Below are 25,132 nucleotides of genomic sequence, written 5' to 3' on the forward strand. Positions count from 1 at the left end.
CCTTGCTTTTGATAACAGCTGAAAACTTGCGTGAGCATGAGAAAAATCCTATTCGGATGAAACTGAGTAGCGTTGTTCGTCACGTTTTTCTTTGTACAGAAAATTATTGTAAATATTGTACAGAAAATTCTTGCTCACACTATATCAAACACCCTAACCCAAATCTTCATTTGTTTAATAAAATATATTAATTTTGATATAGCAATAAATCGTACCACTCTCTCTACTCCTCTCGCTCACGCCACAGATTTGGTACCTCTCGCTTGCCATAGTTTGTTCCCACCTACATTTCTGCAAGTTTTGCTGTAAATTAACAGGAACCTAAGCGGTGCTAGGCTCGGTGGTACTCAAATGACGTTCTGAGTCTTTTGGAAGGTAATGTGAGAGACAATACTAATTGCATCTGAATAATATCATTTTTTAATCATGTAATTGCAATCCTTGCTATTTTTTTGCAGTGACGTTTATATTGGTTTAGTGTTCAGAAACAACAGTACAATTCTATAAATTATTATTATTAATAATAATAATAAACGACATGCAATATAATTGTAAAAGTATTTCACGTAACAATCTATTAATATAGGCAACTGCTGTACAGTAATAGCAACATATTCAATATATGCTAATTTTAAGACTTTCAGAAGCAAAAGTTGTTGTAGCAGTTTTCATTTTGTGATTTTGATCTCTTATCACGACTGTCGACGACATTCAAACCACATGAAATTACAACGAAGCCTTAAGACAGTGAACAGTAGTCTCCTGTAAGACAGCAGCTCTGATTAAGTTCTGTTCGGGTCACATACGGTTTGTAAACTACATCCGAAAGGAAGCGACGTACAGTACAGTATCGACTTGCTGCGTAGTTTGCTTGTAGGGTCAAACCTTTTGACGTCGTGTACTGTATACAATGTACCCAAAATGAACATAGTAAAACTTATATCGTTGTGTATTTGTTCGTGGTTCATTTAAAACTTATTCCAGAACACATTACTAGGATGCAAAGGCACAGTACAATCCACATGTACAAATAAACGACTGTGAAATACTAGTGGTGTGAAAATAATACAGTATTTGAAGAAAGGAAGTGATTATTTCAAAGGTAGTAAAGTACGCAATTTTGGAATTAAAGCTAAGAAAGGTGTGTAAAGGTGCACTTTTCCACAGTTGTTCATGAAGAGGAAATTAATAAGGTGCTACAGGTTGAAATAATGCGAGCATAGTAAAGGATGAAGTGTCAAAGAACAATGTAAAATTTTGGCCCGGGCTAGTTCAAGGACTCCTTAAAAAAATGTACAGTAGGTTACTCATAGACTACTAACTAGGATATTTTCATTGACTAACACAAGTAATAAACTAACAATAAAAAGACAGACTTTTCAATGTAACATTTGCATCAAGGATTTGCTGACAGCTTTGTAGACAGTTCCTTAGGCATGTATGCAAAACCAGGCAACCTACAAGAGCAGCTTACTCATAAAATCACTGTATCACTGCATTAGATGCATTCAAGAAATGATTTGGCACAGCCTAATTTTCAATGAATTGTACTTAAGCTAACTGAATTGTACATCGTATATTTTGTATACACTGTACATAGAACTGTAAAGCCAAAACAATTTAGTAGAACAACCTAAACCAAAGACTGTCCTGATGTCCCCTTGCGGGGAATAACACAGGAAGAGCTAGGATCCCGGAGGTGTATGAGAAGATGCGTGACATGACCTGACATAAAATGTGGGAAAAACTAAAGTGGCATTTTGGTGTGATTCACATTAAGATCTTGTTTTCACAACATTTCACATTAAGATGTTTTAGCGATGTTTAAAGGCTGATTATCCAAAAATTGATAAATTATCATTTGGAAAAGAAAAGGGGAGGAAAACACAGAAGGACTCAGAGGAAAGTGAAAGACCTAGAAAGTTAGAAGTACACTGTTGCTTGTTTTACAGGCATGGGTTATGAACATGAAGCTACTGTATGTCCAAGTGTGTTGTTTGCTTTAAGAAGCCCAATGACTAATTGTGTTAACAAAGATTGCAAAGCTTTCAATCAATCAATCAATCAATCAATCAATCAATCAATCAAGGTTTATTAATCAAATGCATAAGAATACAGCATGTAGCAGTAGTTGCTGGCAATTAAATGTTTTTTTAATGAGCTCATCGGGGGGGGATAAAAATCACTAAATTAAAATGACAAAATAAGGTTACATAATAATAGATAATAATGTAATAGAAATTGAATAAAATAAACTCAGACAAAACTCAATATAAACAGAGCTGCTATGTGTCCAGGGTGCATGCAATACATTGTGTCCAAGTAGTGCTGTATGCCGAATACAATGAAAACTGTGTGTCCATGTAGCCAATACGGGTGATTTGCTAAAGGAGCTGCAGGTTGGCTATTTAGCAGTCTTATTGCCTGGAGGTAGAAGCTGTTCTGTACTCTGTTGAACTTTGACCGAATGCTTCGATACCATTTACCAGATGGTAGGAGAGAGAACACTTTATGACTGGGATGACTGGCGTCCTTGAGAATGGACCTGGCCTTCTTAAGACATCTAACTGAGTAGATATCCTGGATGTTTGGTAGCTCACAGCCGGTAATGAGCTGCGCTGACTTCACCACCCTCTGCAGTACTTTGCGATCCCGGACAGAGCAGCTTCCATACCAGGCAGTGATGCAACAGGTCAGGATGCTCTCAATAGTGCCCCTCTTTGAGCTGTCTTGGATATATGATGGCATCCCGAACCGAGAAAGCCTACCGAGAAAGAACAGGCGCTGGCGTGCTTTTGACCACGGTGTTGGTGTGGTGGGTCAAGGTTAAGTCCTCTGTGATGTTAACTCCCAGGATCTTAAAACTGCTGACCCTCTCCACTGCAGTCCCATTGATATAAATAGGTATGTGATCTCTTCCCTGGTGTTTCCTATAATCCACAATCATCTCCTTAGTCTTACTGATGTTCAGAGAGAGGTTGTTCTCCTGGCACCGTGCTGCCAGGGTTTCATCCTCCTCCCTGTACGCAGACTCTTCATCATCTGTGATCAGGCCAATGACTTTTGTATCATCTGCACCCTTAATGATGGAGTTTGAGTTATGCCAGGTGACACAATCATGGGTAAATGAGGAGTAGAGGACAGGACTAAGCACACAGCCTTGGGGGGCTCCAGTGTTTAGAGTCAGGGTAGAGGATATGTTGGTGCCCACCCTCACCACCTGCGGATGTTCCGTCAAGAAGTCCAGGATCCGGTTACAGAGGGAGGTGTTCAGTCCCAGGTCCTGGAGCTTGTCTTTGAGGGCACTATGGTATTGAATGCTGAGCTGTTATCAACAAACATAATTTTCACATATGTTCCTTTCTTATCCAGGTGTGAGAGGGCAGTATGGAGGGCAGTGGCAGTAGCATTCTCTGTTGACCTGTTCTGGCGATACGCAAATTGCAGTGGATCTAGGGTGTCAGGTAGTGAGGAGGTAATGTATGCTTGGACCAGCCGCTCAAACCACTTCATGATAACCGATGTGAGTGCAACGGGGCGGTAGTCATTCAGGCAACTGATTCTGGGTTTCTTAGGAAACCTTTCTTTGATCATTCCTCTTGAAGTGGACATTTATAAGCTTTAATAATCAGCCAGCATATTAAGTTAATACTGCTTTTATGCAACATAGATTCTGAAATAGTTTATGCTTTAAAAATGTGTTTAATTTTCCTAAAGTTCATCTTAAAACAATGAATCCACAGTTGTATTCTAATATTAGTAAGTATTTGTTTGCTGTATTTGGGGAGAAGGTTTTTTTTTAATACTGTTTTCTTCTTTGATTAGAGAAAATTTGAGTTAAAAAATAGGATAATGCTGTTGGCTAATATGATAAATCCTTACAGTATACACAAATTTTAATAATTTTGTCAAAGAAAAATGAGCAATTATAAAATTGGCCTAAACTGGAAGTTTTAAGTACCAGTTCATTGTGACGGTCCACAGCACAGCTGGAAAGTGTAGCACTTGATCTGACACTTTTGGACAGGAAGGAGATAACTTTTAGAAAATGTCGAAAACCTCTGTTTTAGAAGGCATGGCTACTCTCGTTTCATTTGGTCATGTTCTCACATTCCTCCATAACTTTGCAATGACAGGAAAATTTTCTGTTTCTCCCCCTTAAAATATGAATCTTACTAAAACTGACTGAAAGTCACCATCACGTTTTTGTTTATCATTGACATCCTGTAGATTTGGATTTGCCCTTAAATGGAAAGGAGAGCTGCTGTGCTGCGATGCAGGAGGTGTCGAAAATGCATTCTAGGTTCAACCAGCCTTCTTCTGAAGGTATTGTTTTTTCTGCACATCATGTCTTGTAGTACCTAGGGAGGTGTTGACTTGAACCACACACATTTATTTTATAACTACTAAGAAAATTTCAATAAAGGGCCAGCATGCTGCTATGGTAGTTAGTCCTGCTGGCTCACAGATTCTGGGTCTTAGGTTTGTTGTGGCAGTTTTCTCTCACCTTAGTAAGACATTCTGGCTAATTCCATACTGGAGCCTGTAATTTCTTCCTGTGTATATGTGTATGCATGTGTGTGCCCTTGGACGGGCTGGTGTCTCTTGGTTCCAGAATAGACTGAAGCTGTTGCGTCCCTTACCAGGAATGACCACTTGTATGATAAGGGATGGAAGTTTGTTTTGCAAAAGTTTGAAGGGAACATTTTTAGTTCTAGTAAGATTTTTACTGCTTAATGGTGTTTTAATAAAAAAAGAAAGTTATCCACCAGGCAGGAAATGAGACCGTTCCATACTTTTCATGTGCCCTATAATTGTGTCTTCACATATAATTACTTCAGTGCATTTTCTTTCTCTTTTTTTTCCTGCATTTGTCAGTTTAGGCTCCTTTCTCTGGGGAGGCAGCAAGCCATTACTTTCATTTTTCAAACCAATGTAGCATGTCTTTACTTTCTGTCTCAGACTGAATGAACACGCATCTGTTTACATGTGGTTTCTAGTAAATAATAAATAATAAACTAGCAAAAAACACTTCCATTCACCAAATAAAAAAAACCCAGTCATCTCACAATGTCTAGCATAAAGTAAATGTCTTTCAAGAGAACAATAAGAGTTAGATGTGTCAGATGCATTTGTTGGTTAATTTAAAAGGTTTGTAATTTGATTTTATCTATGACTACTGTAGATCAATGCCAGTGATGACGATCTAACACAGTGCAACATTTGGCATGTCAATGTTGAAGCTCTGCCTGACTGGATACAAGCATGCATAGAAGATGTAAGTATGTCATTTGTAACTAGAATATGAACTTCAAATGCTTAGGTATTCTTGGTTAATTTTATAAACATGATCTTTTTTTTTTGGCAAGCAAAGTGAAAGGAACAATAAAAATATCTTCCCCTTATCTTCCCTTTTCCCATTTTAAGACTGTATGGCCCAGACTTCACTCATTTGAGCCAGGGTACTGTGTACTGTGACTGTGACTGGGATTCCTTAAGTTGCAGTGGTTAATTGAGTGCTGCCTTTGTCACACGAGTGTTTTGGCAAAGCAGTGACTCTTGCAACTTGACTTGTTGAGTACAGGCAGCCTTGCAGTGATGACAGTGAGAGATGTGCCGCTCCTGTAGTTATTGCTGACTGCCCTGGAAGGCACTGCTGAGCTTGCAACATTGCAAGAAACTGACTGATGGGCAATTTGGTGGGGAATGTCTGCAGATCCTCATTCTTCCTATATTGGAACCGGAGTTGTTGCCGGGAAGCCCAATCCTAAATAACTGACGATTCCACAGTGGGTGGGTGTGTAGTAAAAATAGTGATGTCAAACATAAAAACAAACAAACACTTAAGAAATATTTTCTTCACTAAAATGAAACATGAATGACTATTCCTATTTTTATTTTCTAATTTTTAGTTGTACAAGGATTTCAGTGAAGAAGAACAAAACATATGGAACCGGTGTCTTGTCTCTCTTTGTGTCATACTGTATGTGTATTCTGTTTGTAATCTTTGATCTGTTATGTTGGTCACTTGTGAACAGCCGGAACGTTTGTCGAATCAAATCCCATGTACTGTAGGGCACTGTTGCTATACCTTTGAGCAAGGAACTTCACTTGCTTCACTATATTGAACCCACTGTACTGTATAAACGGAACAAAGCACTGGTCAAATTACAGTTTTTATTATTATTATTATTATTATTATTATTATTATTATTATTATTATTATTATTATTTTTGCACTCTATACTTCATTCAGTTCAGGGTTGTAGGGGAGCCAGAATCTATCTCAGCAAGCAACATGTTCAAAGCTGAGTACTCCTTGGACAGAAGCTCAGTCCATTGTAGGGAACACACAGACACAAACACGCACTCACACCTCGGTCAAGTTTTCCCAGAAGCCAGATAACCTACAAGTATGGCTTTGAGCTATTAGAAGGAACTGGAGCCCTTAGAGGAAAACCACACTTATTGTATACAGGGAGAACATACAAACTGCAGATAATACCCCAGGAATTGAACCCAAGGTCACAACACTGCAAGGCAGCTGTGCTAACTACCACCATCTACCATTACATCTGTTTGTTACAGTATGTGTAAATTCTACACAGTTCCCATCAGACTTAAGTTTAGTTCTCTAGAACATATCACTTTAATTAAGAAAAATATTCCCTTCATCAAAAGTAAATACACAGTCTCCTTCAGATTATCTCAGGTTATTTAGCTGAGCCACTACAAAACGTGTATTAGTTTTACATTTGATCATACATTCATTTTATGCAGGATTTCATACTAGAAGGTATGACTCAGAGCTGAGAGGTTCCTGTGTAAGTGCAGTTATAGTACATGAAAGTTTTGATGTTGAAAGTTTTTGTCCTCTTAGCCCATGGTGTTGTGGTTTTAAGTCATAACTACATACTGAACACCCTGTTTGTTTTTTCTAAAAAGTTGCAATGTTGAAAAAAGTTTCAGTGATAATTTTGATAATATCCTGCTGGGAGTTCTTATAAAGTTTATATAATATAATTTAAATATATATTAAACCAAAATATAATTTAATGTGTTTATGATATCAGTCAGGATATTGCCAAACATAATTGGATTTCTCATAGACCAGGTACAATACGGATCTATCAGAATATGAAGTGGTGGATCTCTTAAACACTATGAATATCTTAAGGTTTGAAAAATGTGTAATTTCCGCTGTCTTTGCTTTTTTTATTTTGACTGCAAAACTGCCGCTCGTAAAGCATCAGTTATTGCTTCCATTCTACCACCAACAAAGCTCTGTAAACGGACACGTTGAAGAAATCCATAGGTAATGGTGTGATAATAAAAACCCTGAATCTGGGATTTAAAGGAAATATAATATCTTCCTTTTATAAATCACAAATAACTACAGTATATACAAATTTGTTATGTCACTTTTTGGTTTGGACCTTCTCTTTTTTAGAAATATTGGTAGGATCACAATATCTTAAACCAGAAATAAAAAGAAGAATGGTATCTGTTTCATAATTATGGCATCACATGTTTTTTTTCAGCCTTAACCCCTTAAGGAGTTCCATAAGTTTATGTTTTATTTTATACCTCCCAATCAAGATATATTGGCCAACAATAAGATTGCCAATGAGTAAGTATTAGGAAAGGAACTGCCAAATGTCAGACTCTCTTGATATTTAGTGTATTTGTTTTATGTCTGATGACTATTTACTTTTTTGAATGCTTTTTTCAGTGTGAACCAAATGGCCTAGTCTCACAAAAGCAAGTGGAATTCTATAAATTTCTCCTGTTTTGAAAACAGAATCTACTTTCATTATATTTATGCACATCACCCCAAACCATAGGATTTATAATTTCATAAGATTGTGCTTGATCTTATATATATGTAATATTTTACAGAACCTTGGAATTGGCAACAAATTTCAGTGTGTTGAAAGGTCTTTGTTAGTCACATAAGACACAGTCTGTATTTGGGATTTGGGATTGTGTATGGAATCATCTGGATCTTGTGTCAGCAGTGAACAAAATTAACTCTGTTGTACTGTGTGTTTGTTTTGAGAGGGAAGGTGAGCTGAATATTTGAAGAGCGTTAACTCTTGTAGGATGCCTTGAACTTCAGAAAGTCCTGGCAGGCATTGTTCAGATGGTACTGCTTTTTCTTCCTGCTAGAGTAAAGACTGCTAAACCATTTCTAATTGTTCCGGGCTTATGCTGTTACCAGCCTGTAATTATCCTTGCACTAACCATAAATCACAGTTTGCTATAGTACAACCTTGACATACAGTACTGTATAATATGAGCCCACATATTTTAACCAAGTTAAAATGAAAAGCTGGAGAGGTGAAGCTATTTTAAAACAATATGATTGAATAATCTGATTAAAATAACAGTAGTTTATTTTTGAAAATGAAAATATTTTTAGATTTTGCTGTTATAATCCTTCCTCTTTAGGAAAAAAAAAACATCAGGTGGGTTTTGGTTGGTAGAGTAAAAAGAATGAGGTTTGAGGAAATTCTCCTCTGCCAAGTTTAGTATTCTGACACTAGAGAAGCTACAGTATAGTCAATATCTTTTCTGGAAGAGATTATAGCAACTCTGCTTTTACTAAATACTTTAGCTGCTTTATTAAGATTAATATAATGAGGTAATATCAATAATGGTAATATTGCATGTGATTAAATTGGATTTGTTAATCATACTGTATTTAAAAATTTGTAGTCACACCAAATTTAACTTTCTTTCTACTGTTAACTATTAATGCTGTCTATCAAGAGGTTTAAAAGGTTTTTATTAAGAAGTTAATGTTCTTTTCAACTTCAGAAGAGTATATAAAGTATAGTACCATGTAGTAACAAGATACTGTATTACATTGACAGTATCATTTTATTTGGCTTCTCCTTTGTCTTCTTTCCTGTGGTAAAATAGTTACCTTGCTGATGAACCAGGTTTGTACATAAAAAGTGAAAGAGCTGACCATGTTCATTGGAAAAAAAAAGAGTTGATCTGGGTATTTCGCCTCATTTTTTGACAATGAATGCTTTGTTGTCTTGTTCTTTTCTATAGGCGCAGTGGACAATTGGGAAGCTGAACTGCCTGTATTGTGGGGCTCGTTTAGGGGGCTTTAACTTTGTTGGCAGTACCAAATGTCCTTGTGGTCTGGATGTGACTGTTCATCTTTGCAAAAGCCGGGTTGATTATGAGTCAAAACACTCCTTGCCAATTTCAAGACCAGCAAGAACAAGAGCGACTCATCCTGGCCACGGATCACTACGGTCCCAAGTAGCACAGCAAGGAATGGAAGCCAGCCAAACTGAGCCCAGCTTTTCACGTGGTGCTAACGCCAGTAATGAGCCTGGACGAATTGCTGAAGCCCTTTGCCTTGAGGCAAGATCACAAGAAGGCAATGTCAAATCCATTAATTCAAAAGTCTTTTCTTCTGTGCCATGTCCAGTGAGCACACCACACATTCTGAAAGCTTCACATAGGAAAGCTCACAGTTTGGATTATAGCAACAAATGTGGAATGGGCATTTCTACCAGCTTCTCTAATCTTCTTAAAACACACACAGGTGATCCTGCACAGTCCGGCAGGTTGCATGGGGTCGTGCCGGCTAGCAGCTTCTGTGCAGGCTTGCAGCTAGCTACTGGAACAACACCAGAACCTGTTTTGCAAAATTTGCAGAGTTCATATGTCGATTGTGAAACAAGTGTTCCATCTCAACATGATCCTGTAGCCATGACGGCTAGGCGTGACAATCTCAGAGAGTCTACCTTGCTGCCAGGGAACCACAATGCCAGCCGCATTTCCTCAGTGAGAAGGAGGATGCCTTCTCAGAGCAGCACAGAGGAAGAGGATGTTGAGGAAGAACAGGCTATGTCAGCAGGCAATCTGCTACTATCTGGACCTTCGACATCTCTAGTGGCAGAGCGAAGGTTAAGCAAAAAAGAGAGGAACCGATTGAAGAGCCTAAGGAGGAAGCAGAGAAGAAGAGAACGCTGGATCCAGAGTCAACTGCAGGATCAGAAACAGGTTGGTTGCTTTTTACCCCATTAATTTCTTCACCTTTTTTTTCCAGGTGGTTTTCTTATTGTTAGGAAAATTATAAATAGGCCTTTAACAAAGTATAATGAAAAACACAGACACTTTAACTTTGTGATTGGGGGGTTTAAAAGGGCACTGTGTTTGCCTTAAACAACAGTAACATTTTATTTAATAAAAATGTCAATAAAGTACATTTAAGATATATCTTCCACAGTGACTGTGTCCCTGTAATGTTTTTTCTGTTTTAGTGCTTGTTGGGAAATCATGAAAACCTGCTACTAGATACTGTCTATGCTTATGCCAATGATTAGATTTTTAGACACAATTTAAATTTTAAGGCATGATACTGAGTTTCAGTAAAATGCTAAAACACAGTTATCTTTATCTTTCCCAATTTACTGTTGGATGTAGTATTCTTTTTGAGGGCACACAGCAGTCAAAATACATTTTCAAAATTCAAGGACAACAAAACAATGAATGAGTTACTCTTTTTTGTTTTCACTGAAATAACTATTATTTTTCCTCTTTGATTCTTTAAACAATTGTTGTACCAGTTTATAATTTCATATTGACAGTAATCACTAGATCTGTGTGTAAGTTAATCATTGCTTACAGTACATTCCATGTAAAATTCTCCCACGTAAAGTGCGTGCTCATGTGGATTTAGGTCTGGAGATTAAAGTGGCCAATTTAATATTTGCTACTTTTTTTACCATGGATGGGCAGCACAGTAGCTCAATGTTTTTGTTTGACAGCTCCAATAATTTTTCTATCATCATCTACTTATCTGATCTGGTTGATGTGATTTTGATGGATTTAGCAATTATACATATTTTCTTTCTTCTATAAATTATGATTCATTTTGGTACTGTGGTTGTGGATGAGTTATTCTCTTAGCTTCAAAATTGAATTACCTGCCCTTCTTTGACAGAAAGCTTTTCGGTTTTCATTTTGACTTTGATTTTGACTGAATCCAGGCTCCCAACACTGAATTCGAAGTGAGACAGTTTGAAAGGATAGTCACAGCTCTTTTATGAGTGGTTAATGACCCAATAAAAACACCTGGTCATTGAGTCAATTGTCCCAAAATGTCTTCTCCTTGAAAAAAAGTTCAACTCTTGAGTTTGTTTAAGTGACGCAATATAAATAAAATGACTTTTGGATCCTCATTTTCTGCACACAGAGAACAATATGGAATTCTTCCCCAATAATCTAAACACAAAAAACTTTCAGAGGCAAAGAGGGAACCTGTTTCCATTTAAAAAGGATCCACATGAAATCTTTCTCTATTTCCCTTTTTAGGGGATAAATAAGACATTACAGCAGTATAGTCTTGAATAAATAAAGGTATATATCCATACTTTAGTGTCAGATAAGCAGAGCTAGTGTGTTAACAGAGCATATGATATCACAGGTTCAAAGGTATTTGATATTAAATAAGGACATTATTAGAAGGTTTGTAATTGAATTCACCGCTGCCAACAACACCAGACTTTCCAATTTTATGAAAGTGTGTTGGAAGCCAATGAACATAGTCTCAGTATTGCCACAGTTTTATTTGAAAGTTTGGAGGTTTATGATTTTTGTAACTGATTGCATACTTGAGCCCTGTTACACATGCATATCTTAATGTCGCCTACTGTATAAAGACACCTATAAAGTGTAATATCTGATTTGGTCTGCAAATAGATCTGGGTATCATCAGTATAGCAGTGAAACCCAAATACACGATGGCAAATAATCTGACCAAGGGGCATGTTTGTTACCAGGTCCCAAGAGAAAGATAGAAAGCACTTCAGTACAGTATGTTATTTGCATTTTAGTACTGTGTTTAATTTCTAACTCATCAAATACTTTATAATGATTTGTTGTGTCATTGCTGTTCTAATTTTATGTATGAAAACCAATGAAGTCAAATGAAAACAGATTCCAAAATGATCACTTAGAGGTGATCCTTCAAATTTTGGAGAGAAGCTACTGAAGCAGCTAGTGTTTTTCCAGCTGATGTATCTGTGTATTGTGCATTATTTCAAAAACCTTTTTTTTGCCTGTCTGCTTTTTTTCAGGCTCACAACCCCTGTACTTTCACACGGAGCAGACACATTAATAAAACACGTTTCTTCAGCATGAAAAAAATACATTACAACTAAGGTGGTTATTCACAAAAATAGATGGTATCCCCGTATTGTTCCATTAGAACACTGTAATGCTTTTTTGCCACATTCATAAAACTCCTGCCAGAATAAATAATGTTGATCAAGTGAAAAGTAACAGAAAATAAGTAACAAAGTCTGTATGAAAATGGAAATGTCCTATTCTAATAATACAACACGCAAAATAATGTTAACTAGTGGTAGAAATCATTGATTTCTCATGGCAGGCAAAATCATTGATTTCTCATGGCAGGCAAAATCCTAATCTCTGCCTTTACATGGCCCAGACTCAAAAGTGTTGCTGGACATTTAGCAGTGAATTTTAACGGACCAAATTTAGATTTAACTTGTCTGCTCACATTACCAATGCACTTTGAGTACCACTGTATAAAGGCTGCAATTTAATAACTTTCGATTCGAATGGTTTCTTGCTGCCACAGTGAAATAATTGCACTGGTAATCGCTTCCATGAAATATGTACCTTCTTGCTTGTGGATGGTGGCTACCAAGAAAGAAACCTGAGGCTCCATAAATTAATCAGATTAGACTTTCTTTTGCAGTTAGGAGAATTTATTACAATTTAATGTAATTCAGTTAGAATATTGTCTGTGACACCAGCCTCGGTGTTTCAGAATTACATGCCATTCAGAACACTTCATAAAGACTTCTTTAATAATAACAATCAATTAAAATGTCATGGTTAATCTAACGAAATGCTTTATAAGCAGCATGCTTATATTTTGGTATTAAGATTGTCAATATGTCTTGTCATAGAAATAGATTTGTAATGGAAACTAGATTTTATTATATTTCATAAGTATATATACTTTGATATAAAAAAGGACTTTAGCTGAATTAATTTATTTGAAAATTTAATTTTGAATTTTATCATTGTGTGAATCTTGACATTGTTATGCATGGCTTGATTCGAATGTGATATTACAAAACAGAAGCTCTATTTTGTCCCTGGTATATTGATTCCAGTTCACAGAGTTTTATTGCATGCTGTTGTCAACAATTGACAACAATTAAAATGCTCCCTTCAGATGTTAAAGAGTGGGGACAATTTGGTAAAACAGTATTTTCATAACCACTTAATCTTACATTAACACATAGGCTAGTATGCATAATTAAATGGTAGTTATTTGAAACTTTATCTTTGTACAGTATCTCATCCAGTCCCTTGTATGAATGACCTAAAAATTATATCAAGCATTTGATATATAATATACTGTATAAGCATTTGTTTCTACTACTGACTTGCTCAGTGACTAGTTTAGTCATTTCTAATTAATGTATTACAAAACCACTTTTGACTGTACTGTGATGTGGTACCCACATATAGTATACTTACCTTATTAACTACTACTGTATACAGTAAAATTATATTTTTGACTACTACTTTTTCAGAAGCTTTTGATCTCTTTCTGAACAGGGTTTTCAACAGGTTGAAATTACAGTATGTGTGTCACTCAAATGTGTGTCATGTCAGGCTCCTTTTATCCTCTGAATGCACAGTGTCCCAATTTGTGAAATTACAAAATAATGTACAGTATACACACTTGTTAAAATTCATATACTGTATTATTCAAAACCTGAATGCTCTAATAGAATGTAGATGCTTGGAATGTTTAGAGAATGTTAAGTGTAAAACAAAAAACAAGGGTAAATACAGTAAATATGAAACAATTATTGATTACTTCAAAGTGTCTTGTCTGAAAGGCTTAATGCAACAAAATTGAACTGAACTGTATGAGTATTTTGTTAAGAATAACATGAAACGCAATGCAAAAGCAGTATTATACAATAGAAGAAGTTTACATAATTTCCTCTGACTGAAATTCTAAAACTGTCACCTAAAACAAGTATTATTTCTTTACTTTGACATCCCCATATCTAAATTGGTAAACAGATGGTGAAATGTGATTACAAAAGTCCATTTCTTTTCTACCACTTGCTTATGTAACTAATAGAATTTGGAACTTTTATATGGGTTTGTTGTAATGCAGTATGACTTAGAAATATGCTCCAAATATAGCAGTTCAATACATGTAATCAACTCTGAGAAAGTGATCAGCACTTCAGGATTGTTGGAAAGCTCATGGTAATTTCACAGGGAGTGCAGGAAACTGTAAATTAAGGTGTTCTGTGTATTTTAGCTTGCATCTGTCCTCCAGCAGAGGGCATCCAGTGTCTTTTAGATGGGGGTGGGGTGGGGGGAACAGAAAAATACATTCCAGCCTTCAGTGTGCGTTAGAGTCAATAGAAGCAGTTTGTTTTTATTTTTACACACTTCCCTTTTAACCTTTTTATTTTTGTTTACTTAAATAGATACATCACAAGACAAATTAGATTAAAAGACTTTAAGAACTGTAACCATATATTACATTCCCGCATTTCTACCAATATCAGCATGTTAAGAAACTAAATTATCACTTGTAAATAAATATGCTGTTTATCTTCTCCCACAAATACCAATGATCATTATCCAGCATAATTTATGTAACCCTTATCTTCTGTAGATATCAGATTACTTTTCACGGTTTGTTTTTTAATATTTTTTTTCTTCAATTAAATTTTATAAAATATATTTATTATTATTATTATTGCTGTTGTTGTTGCTGTTGTTGTAAAAGTGACCTTTTAAAGAGAAATAGTAAAGCTTTACATGTGTTTTGGGTTAGATTTGTTTGAGATTTTCTGCTTTTTATTAGGAAATAGCAAATGTCTTTGAAAGAAGACTGGAGCAATGCGTTTCTAAAAATATTGATTAAAAGCTTTGACAGTGATACACTTCCCTGATACCTTCTAGGGTTTGGTAGGACTAATAATGCTTCCAGTGTAATGCTGATTATGTGTAAACACACATAAAAACCCCAAATTAAAATGTAGATGGGAAACAACTGAATTACTGTACATCTGTTGTTGATGTTCTTGTGATTTTGACATAACATTTCATTTTTTATTTGCCTTTTTTATTTTATTTTATTACAGTACAGATATTGTAATAGAGTCAGTTGCTGCTTTGACTCCCATGTACTGTATATTACTTTCAGGGATTAGTGCTTTTTAGAATTTTTTGTTACATAACCACCCCTTTAAACTGACCTTTTGCTGATTGTCTTTTTAATTAAAAATACAAAACTACTATCAATCTATTATTGACAAAACAGGGTGACCTGTTCTTTACTAAGCACCACAGGCACCAATTGTTTTGTCTGATCAGTTTTCAGTTAGGATGTTTGCTAATCCTTAAACTTGTTTAATATCACCAGAAATCAAAACAAGACACTCCTTCAAATATTCTTTTCAGCAGGATGAAATATGTATTTCACCTAGAGACAACTTGTAATCGCTTACATCGGAAAGAAAAAGAACAGGCTGATAATCTAGCATCAGCCTTCCCGGGTCTCTCACTTTAAAATCATAACATAACACCATTAGCCCTTTACAATTTCTTGCATTAGGAATTCATCTTTTCGCATACCCCAGCTTGCTCTCCATGAGACACAGAGACACACACACACAGGGAGAGAAGCTTGGGGTCAGAGTGGAGGGTCAGCCATTGTACAGCGCCCCTGGAGCAGTTGGGGTTAAGGGCCTTGCTCAGGGGCCCAACAGAGTAGGATTCTTCTGCCAGCTTCCAGCCACAGGCACAGATCCTTAGCCACAGAGCCACTGCTCCGTTATATACTCTAATGACAACAGGAACAAACAGCTCTTAGAGACTATTACACATTAGTGATTGTGTAGTTATTACTAGTGAGTTGGGTGGTCTTTCAAGATTTTACGTTCAGCCAAAACGTGTTTTCTTTGTTCTCTTTTCAGCATGGAATAAACCTATTACTTGTTCCTTTGCAGCCTACACATGCTGACGCAGCTGCCCACCTAAACTAATAAATATTTGTATAATTCAGCGGACTACTCTTCTGTGAGGTATACCTCAGTAAGATTTCCTTGTGTGTCCATAATGTTGATCAACTTCTTATGTGCAGAGTGTGTGCACTTCTTATGTACAGTAGTGTTCAAAAGGGACTTTAGAAAGATATTGTACAGCAGTTAAAATACCCGAGGTGTTAGTCTGTACAAACCAGGTTGTGTTCTTGCAAGAAATTAAACAACATAGTAAAAAGGTTTGTAATTTAATACAACAAAGCAGTGATGGAATTTGCATCACTAGGGGTTCAGGTAAATGATCCCTGAAAGTCAGTGCTATGACTTTCTTGTCTTAAATTGCACTTTGAAATGCCTTTTTTATTTTGATTGCCCACTGTTTCAAAGGGTAAGTGCATCCCATATTTTATTTATGTCTGCTACAGAAACCCATAGCTTCTTAAGGCCATCGCCTTTAGCGAAGTCATTTAGTTTCTGTACTTGAATAAAAGTGTTCTATTGATTGTGGTATTTTGGAACAAACTAAATTATTAATGTGGTATCATCAGTGAGAAGGGAAATCGCATTAAAGATAGTATGTGCTCTATCAGAGACCTGTTCATTTTGATGATGCGTATGGTTTGTCTAGATTATAAAGCAGTTCAAATGGACAATTTGCAGTGTAGTTGAAATCTTAGCACTTGAGTGAATGTGTTAGTGAAACAAAGCTAAGCAGGTGAGCAGCTGAAAGATTCATACCACAGCAACATTTCATCTGCATGTTTTCATTTTCACAGAGCATTTCATTGATTGCTTTGGAGATCTGTACTGTACTATCATAAAGCTGTAGGATATATGTACAGCAATGTGGTGAATTGTTTTGACTCCCCATTGTAGCATAAGTTGTGCCCATTACAGTATATCATCTTTTTTTCTTTAGGTATTTAGATGCATTTCTGTCTTTACTTGACATTTTCTTGTGTTCCTCACCTCAACAACTGTCCAAATTGATGGGTGGATGTTTATGCTTTAGTCAAATGCTATTTCTTTCTTACACGTGTCTTTCATGGTCTTGTTTCTTGTTAATTGCAAGATGTAGGCTAATATTTAAAAATATTTACTCGTTACTTGAATTAAATCCCTACAATAGTATTTCCCCCTGGGGGTTTGGGGTTTTATGTAAACAGGTTAATACTGTTTAGTTAGAGGCCTTCACATTGGCTGTTCAACATTTCTAACAGCTTCAGAGATCTGCACTTTCATATTCGTGTCTTTACAAAGCTGCGTGACAGGACCAGCCATGTGATTCAGGGAGATGCAGAAGCTCAGATTGCCCTAGATTTTGCAAGCAAAAGAGTTATTGCAATAAAACAGATCCCCACATTAGTATATACAAATTACCTTTAGTGTATTACTGGACTTGTGGATTTCATAGCCGTTTTAGGTCACTGGTTATGGAGTTAGATAAAATAGCATGGTACTGTACATGTATTTCAGTTTTGCACAGCATTCTGACTACAATACATGACGAAGGTCAGTAATACTCATCAGCTTGTGTGTTTCATCATCTTCTCGTATATCTGTTATTAAATTGGTGATTTTGTGTGCTAGTGTTTTTGTATTTGATAAGTGATATGTTGACAGTTACCTGGTCCCAACTCTCATAGGCCAAAAAACTATTATTCTTATTCTTCTTATTATTATTAACAACAGAGTACTATGAGATATTTTTGATGGATATTAAGGATTTGTCAGTTTTTCCAACCAAGCTTTGGGAGGTGTGTTATTCACTTGTAACGTGTGTCAAGATGACTTGCAAGCATTGTATTGTGCTGGAAACAAAACCTCTGGAAAGTATTCACAGTTCAATACTGTAAGTGTTTGAGAGGAAGCCAGCTTTTCAAGTTTCAAAGGGAAAAAGGAAAATGGGGGTACTTAAAATATTCACTTAAAACTGAATATATATTATATCATTAAATTATATCATTTGTAATTGAATAGAATCAGACATCATTAGAAGGGGTGGAACATCTTTGCAAGACACAGTAAATTACCCAGCCACACATATACTGTACAATATACAGTATCTATCTGGTCTTGTTCCATACTTAACCTCTTTCTTTCACTACACAAAACACAGGCAAGTTAAAAACCCTGTGGACAGAAACTAGATGATGTGGAATTACCCTTTTATAAATCTCAAGCAACAGATCTTTTTTCCCCAGGGGTAATTTACCTCTGCAATGCAGGTTTAGTGCTGAAGTTCTAACCTATACTCACAGTTTGTTTATTGGAGCTGTCCTCAGATATGTTGTATTGTGCTCCACAAGCTAATAGCTGCTTGAAAAATCCCCAAATAGAGATAAGTTTTGCTTTTATACTTACAGTTCTTTTAAATGAGTCATGTGAAAGATAACATACATTCTTGAGAAAGACTACATTAATTGTATTAACTTTAGTTTCCAATTTAATTAATTTCCATTTATTTTATCTCTTTAACTTTACTTTCACGTTAAAACACTATTTAGATTTTAAGATTTAATCTGTAATTAAATTCAGAGTGCACAAAAATGTATTTAAAAGACTTTTGTCTGTTCAATTCTGAATGCATTATATGGAAGTCACTTTATCATGAAGTGATCCACTTGTACATTTGGATTATGCACATATTTTGCACCGAAGTGGCCTTTACAGATCCTGCTAGCTAGACATACAGTAAGTGTAAATAAATATTAAACCTTAAATTTGCAGTCAAAATCCCACACATTAAAAACATTTCATGTTGACTTAATTTTACCATATAATTTATCACATCTTGAAATGTTGTTGTCGGCTCTTTCCTTTTTTGTACAGTATGTGAGATGTCTGGAAAACAAAACAGTGTGTGAAACAAACCGTGAAAATGAAAGTTAGATTTTGATTAGCCAAGTAGTTATGACAAACAGTAGAGAAACAGTTTGCTCCTCCCTTGATCTGAGGGGTTATCGATCTGCAATATTGCCTGTTAAACTGTGTTGAGATCATGGTAGCCGACATTCCGTAATAAGATTGTTTCACATTTACTTTGGTTTTGTATTCACCTTGATTACCTTTTTCTGAGCATAAATCACACTCTGAGCAGGCCAGTATAACTGGTAACTGATCTAAGGGATCATTAAGTGATCATATGTCAAGCTTCTGTAGAACAACCCTGGAATTATTAGGAACACTTACAGCCACTAGACAAAGTGATGCAGTTAAAAGGTGGAACATCACCATAACCAACTAATAGAAAATGATGTCTTAAATATAACAATGAGAACAAGAGGTCTTATTTATGCAAACATCTCTTCAAAAAATAAAATAATCTCAATCTGTATTGAAGACTAGAAAGGTACAGTCTCTTCTGTTTAGATTAGAACATTGCCTCATGCCCTGGAGTGTATCTGGTTGATTTTCTCTGGACTGATTCCAAAGTAGCAATATCTCTTTACTATAACATGGTGACTAAATTTTACTCCTTATTCTAAAGAAGCTTAACTAGTGTATTATACAGTTCTAACATAGCATTCCTTAATTTAATTTATATGCTTTTTCACATATTACATGCACAATAGGGGAAAAACTATGCTTTTTTTAAGTTTCCTGTGCTCATTTTAATTAAAAATACTTACTACAAATAATCACTAACAATATTTCTGAAATAAGTTAATTATAACAAAAACATTACTGTGGAAATGCTTGTTTTGCAAGTCATGGTCTATACTCTAATTTCCCCATAAAATAATCCAGTATTCATAAATTCACAGTTTGCAGAAACTTCAAGGTACCTTGTTCTCTCAAATATCAAGGTTTTACTGCACATCTGAATATTTTCTTTGGCTTTCTTGCTTCCGTACGAAGATTTAATGACAAGAAGATATAATATAAATGATGTCTAACATAAGCACCCAAGACTTTCTCACAAATAGCCCCCTCTGTCTTAGTGTTTCTCATTTTTTATTTATAGTCTGATTTTGCTAGTTGCATGCAAATTCCTACACTTTCTATTTTAAGTGGCACCTGCCAGGTGACTGTTCTAACCCTGGGTCATTTTCACAGGCCTTGAAACATACTTCCTTGTCCCCATCTAGCACAATGCACAAAAACTGCTTGACTTTCTTCATACTTACGGATAGTCAAACCACTTCTGTCCACTTTTCCCTTGTGTCAACAACATCATGTCAGTTTTTGCTACCTGCCTATCCACTGAGCTCTTCACCATTTGACTGCAAACTCCACAGTGGCAGAGCAGAGGGAGGGTGCAGACTTTATCAAGATGTTGCAAATTCAAATCATTACAATTCCGTTGTATTCATCACAGAGAACAGGACTAAAGGACACAACGTGAAATTAAGTGAAATTATATGTTTAAATTATAATAGTTTTCGGATTAAAAAGACCTGAAATTAAAGACCTGATCCGCAATATGGTTACTTTATTGCTGTACATTTGTTTATCTGGAGTTATAACAACCAGACAAATGTGACAGCCATAATGCTTATGGTATAGGTCATTTTTCACTTTAGTAAGGCAAATGTTTTGTAATACTATTGATACAGCATTTAATGTTTTTTTTCAACCATTGTATATCTTTAATTTATGTGTTAAAATTAATCAATTGTTTACATTTGCTTCATTACTTTGACTAATTTTTATTTAGTTTACTAAATAAAATCAGTTTATTTTATTAACAAAACAAACAACTAAAAGTAGGTTGAGTGACAAAATAAGTACCATTTTGTTTGAGTACTGGAAAATTAAATCTAGGTTACTGTACTATTTATAGACTCAGGTTGGTTTCTGTTGAGTGTTAGGCTATCAATACAGTTTAATTTTCAATTGCCATTTTCTATGAAGTAATATGAGTTCAGGTGGGCATTTCAATTTTCTGTAACAATGGATAGTATGTAAATAAAAAATGTTGGAACCAAAAATGAGTCAAGTGAAAATCCATTTTTGCAATGATGGGCAATAAACATGCATGGTAATCAATGAACAATTAATGGAATAACCCATTCTACTGGCATATTTTCCAATTTCCTGCAAAGCTCAAATAAGCCTGAGATTATGAACTGTGATAATGTACGACATAATGTGAGCTTGTGTCACACTGATTTAATAGTCCGTGATTGTTGACCATCACACATTCATTTGTAATAATCCCCTAGATTGTGATCATGTATCTTGGTTAGCCCTTATATTTGAAGTCACAATTTTCAGATTGTCATCCCCTCCTCCTCAATCAATCAATCACAGTAGTTGTGAAGTTTCAAGAAAATCAAGATCCATTTATTAATGCCGGGCAGTTATACTGCTTCTTACCAGTTTCACAGAATAAAACTCACAGACTCGCAGTTTACTGGCCCACATTTCACACAGGGTCTCGCATCACACAGTTCTCCCAGTTCACTCCCAGGTCAACACAGGAATCTTCAGCTCCCAACATAAGTATCTCTATTCAGTCTTTTTCTCTCATGTCTCAAGAAGCCTCAGCTTCCTGGTTTTAAATTATCATCTGATCGCCGGTCCTTCAGCAACCACTCAGGTGACTGATGTTGGCAGGACATTCCCTGCTTTCTGGGGAATGTAGCTCAGGCCAGAGCTGTCATCTTGCTTGCCCTAGCAGTCCAGCCAATATATTGATGCTTTTTATTCCAAATATCTTTGCTAGTTTGACTGCTATGCAGAAATATTGAACTATTGATATGTGATTGCTTAGATTGGATATGTAATAAAATAGATAAGTAATTAATTATTATTGTGCAAGATGGAAGGCAAAGGTGTATACAGTATACAGCAAAAATAAGTAGAATGTCCAACTTAATTAGACACTTCTGAATACCATTGGACTTTGTTGTTTTTTTACCTGTTGAAAAGAAATATGGGGCAAAGATTTCATACTATTTCATATTATTTTCAAATTTTACCATATTTGTAAGAATTATTGTAAAGTACTCACCATGTCCTGAGTCAGCAATTGCTTAAGGCCTGGCCTTTTGGCAACAAGCCCTATTCCCTCATGTGGTGACCGAGGACTGACGGGCAAGCTGCAGTGTCTTAGAGGAGAGTTAGAGGCGTATCTCGCTGACACCTCTGCCAAGTGTGAGACACCTGGCAACTCACAGAAAAGCATGAGGACTCTAGCTATAACCTACACTATGCTGGCAGCATTCAGCAAATTTAGCACTGCACTTTGGGAATCCAAGCCATACAGATTAACACGAACCCAGAGCAAGAGCCTGACAGAGTATTTGTCAGAAATGAGCTGACAGCAGCTTGTGCTAATAAACTACTGGCGTTTTGTGGCAGAATCCCTGGAGTATGCAAATCCTGTTTGGTATGTTGTTAAGAAACATCTGTAATAAAATAACAGCAAACCATTTGCTCTTTTACAGGCATGCATTGTATTTGTGTGTGGCATCCTCGTTCCAGAGGAAAGCAAAAAGCCTTTCTTCAATAAAACATTTTAGGATAATGTTCAAAAGTCTGAAATCTTATACTCACTCTTAGTGAATTTAATTATTGCTTGGTGTCAGATGTTCATCGGTAAAACTAATTTCAAAGTCTCCAAGAGATTAATGCAAGTTCTCTGCAACTGGTAATTGAAAATCAATTAAGATCTTCCATTATTCTGACATAAAGAATAATGCCATTGTCATGTAATAATAAGAAAATTCTCTACAATTTCCTTTCAAAAAGCTTTTTTGTGATGTGTGCTATCCTGGCTCTTTTGATTCACACTATTAACTTTTCTTAAACTAAATTTTCACCTTCTTGTCTGGGGAAAAAGCCTTGTCGCAGAGATGAAGAGATTGTCCATGACAAAGAACAGGAACACAGCTACTGAAAATCTACAAATATGTTTAATGTTTTATTTATCCTTGACTAGCAACACATTCTTAAAGTGAACACCCTGGAATGAAGTGACTTTCATTTTAAGTTGCTAAGCAACATTTAAAAAAAACTGTCTGACCCCCTTTAATACCTAGGAATGTTTTGCTTAACAGTCTCTTCAAGACTGCAGTTCTGTAATCCCTCTGTGTAAGGTGAAAAGGTTATTTAAATTTTCTCTTTTTAGTATGATAAGGCTGCTTGGGGTATTTACATGTAGAATAACAAAGAAAGAAGGACGTAATACATGCAGTATCTGCATTTCAGGTCATTTTCATTAAGAAATGGCTCGTTTGAATCAGTAATAGAAAATACCTTTACTGTACAGTATTTAACACAGGCAACAGACCCAATCCAGAGCCATATGATGTGAAATATATATTCATAGTGATAAATTGATGAATGTCGCATTTTGTTTATAATGAAGTTCACTCCAGCAATGCATGTAGAAATATCTGGGGTATGTGTAGTACAGTGATCAAAATTTCATGTTTTTAATTTGTGAAAGTATATATTAAATGAAGCCAATTGAATTGTGTTGTAAGTACTTGTTTTAATATCCCTGATAATTGTGATAATATAATAATGTACAGTATTTTTTTTGGCATTTTAAATGGCTAACCTTCCATCTGCTTCTTCTTAGAAAAGGCTCTTGGTGCCAGTGTACATGCAGTACTGTAGATGGGTGCAGCACGTGAGGTTCTATTTAAAAGAAGGTGTTGATTCTTACAGAAGCACTAAGCATCTTGCAAATCACAGTGTTAGATGTAGAGGAGGCTTTTTATTCTAAGCATTATGTGCAGCAATGTTATTGCTCTGACTGTCCCAGACTTGGTTGAAAACATTCTAAATTTCTCATATTTTCCTGATGTGGTCCAGAAACAGTCCAGCTCTTGACTCCAGTCTTGCACAGTACAGTCTGTGTCTTCTTTATGTGTGTTACAGAATGCACCTTTTTAATTCACAGAATTGATGGGAAAAAAATCAATTTTGAGGTGATTTATTTGTCTTAGTTTTTTCTATATTAGGTGAATCATGATTAGTGGAGTTAAATGATCATAGCTAGATTCTTAAACTACTGTACTTCCAGTATCACTGCAGATTTATTGACCTCAAATACGTTTATACAGAAAATCAATGATTGAAAACTTAGTCTTATAATATAATATGAAACACAACACTTACTACAGTTGATACTACAAAATTGGCTATGCATACTAAACCTTTGGTTATTTAAGAAATCTGCTGAATTATATTCAGAAACGTTTCAATGGGTTTATCACCTAGTTTAGACAGGTAGTCCAGATCTCACAGTGTCCTAAATGTATCTTTCCTAACTGTTCTTATTTCTTCTGTTAGCCCCGATGTTGCCAATGTTCCCAAACATACATTTGATTGTGGAAGGACTTCTAGGTTTCTGTGCATGTTCAGCATTTCAACCTTTTCATATGTGTACAATATTTCCATTGAGGAATATGCAACATAACATGGATAATGCTATAACAGTTTTGTCTGATATAGATTAGACATAGATGTATATACAGTACATAGATTTGAAGTATTTCACAACCACACTGTTCAAACTTCAACACTTTGCATTGGTAGCACTCTGCATTACAACATATATAAAAATGTTTTGATGTTTTCTTTTCAATATGAAAAATTCCTGTTGGTCTTATTCAGCAGTTATTCTATTAGTAATGTTTCAAACACCAATATGAAAAGTGAAAAGGGAAAAGTGAGTATTTTATAATTTTAAGTACCCCCAAATCACATGGCTCCTAACCAAAATATAATAGCATCTTTTTTAAAAAAAGTAAATGGTTTATGTCTCCTCAGTAGAAGTTAGCTCTCTCTTGTAACAGAATCGCAGAAAAAGCTGTTCTCCATCACAGATGTTGTAGTACACTGAGAACAACTATTTTTTTCTCTTAGGTAGAAGGTTGTTTAATGAGCTTGAGGCTGTTTGCTTATCATTGGAGACATCATTTCAAGGAGCTCAGCTCTAAATCTACAGTATATCAATTTAGAATGATCTGGGTAAAAATATATTCAATTTTATTGTGACCTTTATGTATTTGGAATGTACAGTAGTGTTTTAAATGCCTTTACCTCTTCGCCTAGTCCATGGTATTTAAATTTTAACTAACTAT

At 35.6% G+C, this 25,132-nt stretch overlaps 1 protein-coding gene across 3 annotated transcripts in view; it reads left to right on the top strand.

Moving 5' to 3' along the window:
- Nucleotides 1-282: 282 nt before the first annotated feature.
- LOC148673370 (E3 ubiquitin-protein ligase RNF180-like) overlaps nt 283-25,132 on the top strand; it is a 45,373-nt gene continuing 20,523 nt past the window's right edge. For 2 of the 3 annotated variants that reach the window (XM_088629768.1, XM_088629766.1), the window contains exons 1-5: nt 283-375; nt 3,373-3,475; nt 4,231-4,326; nt 5,186-5,278; nt 9,064-10,029. In XM_088629768.1, the coding sequence (XP_088485894.1) occupies nt 4,249-4,326; nt 5,186-5,278; nt 9,064-10,029 (1,137 nt within the window). In that variant the 5' untranslated portion in view covers nt 283-375; nt 3,373-3,475; nt 4,231-4,248. The remainder of the gene's footprint in view (nt 376-3,372; nt 3,476-4,230; nt 4,327-5,185; nt 5,279-9,063; nt 10,030-25,132) is intronic. The other variant, XM_088629767.1, reaches the window with a different exon arrangement.

This window comes from Lepisosteus platostomus, chromosome 4, assembly GCF_059453375.1.
Source record: "Lepisosteus platostomus isolate fLepPlt1 chromosome 4, fLepPlt1.hap1, whole genome shotgun sequence".
Classification (NCBI taxonomy): domain Eukaryota; kingdom Metazoa; phylum Chordata; class Actinopteri; order Semionotiformes; family Lepisosteidae; genus Lepisosteus; species Lepisosteus platostomus.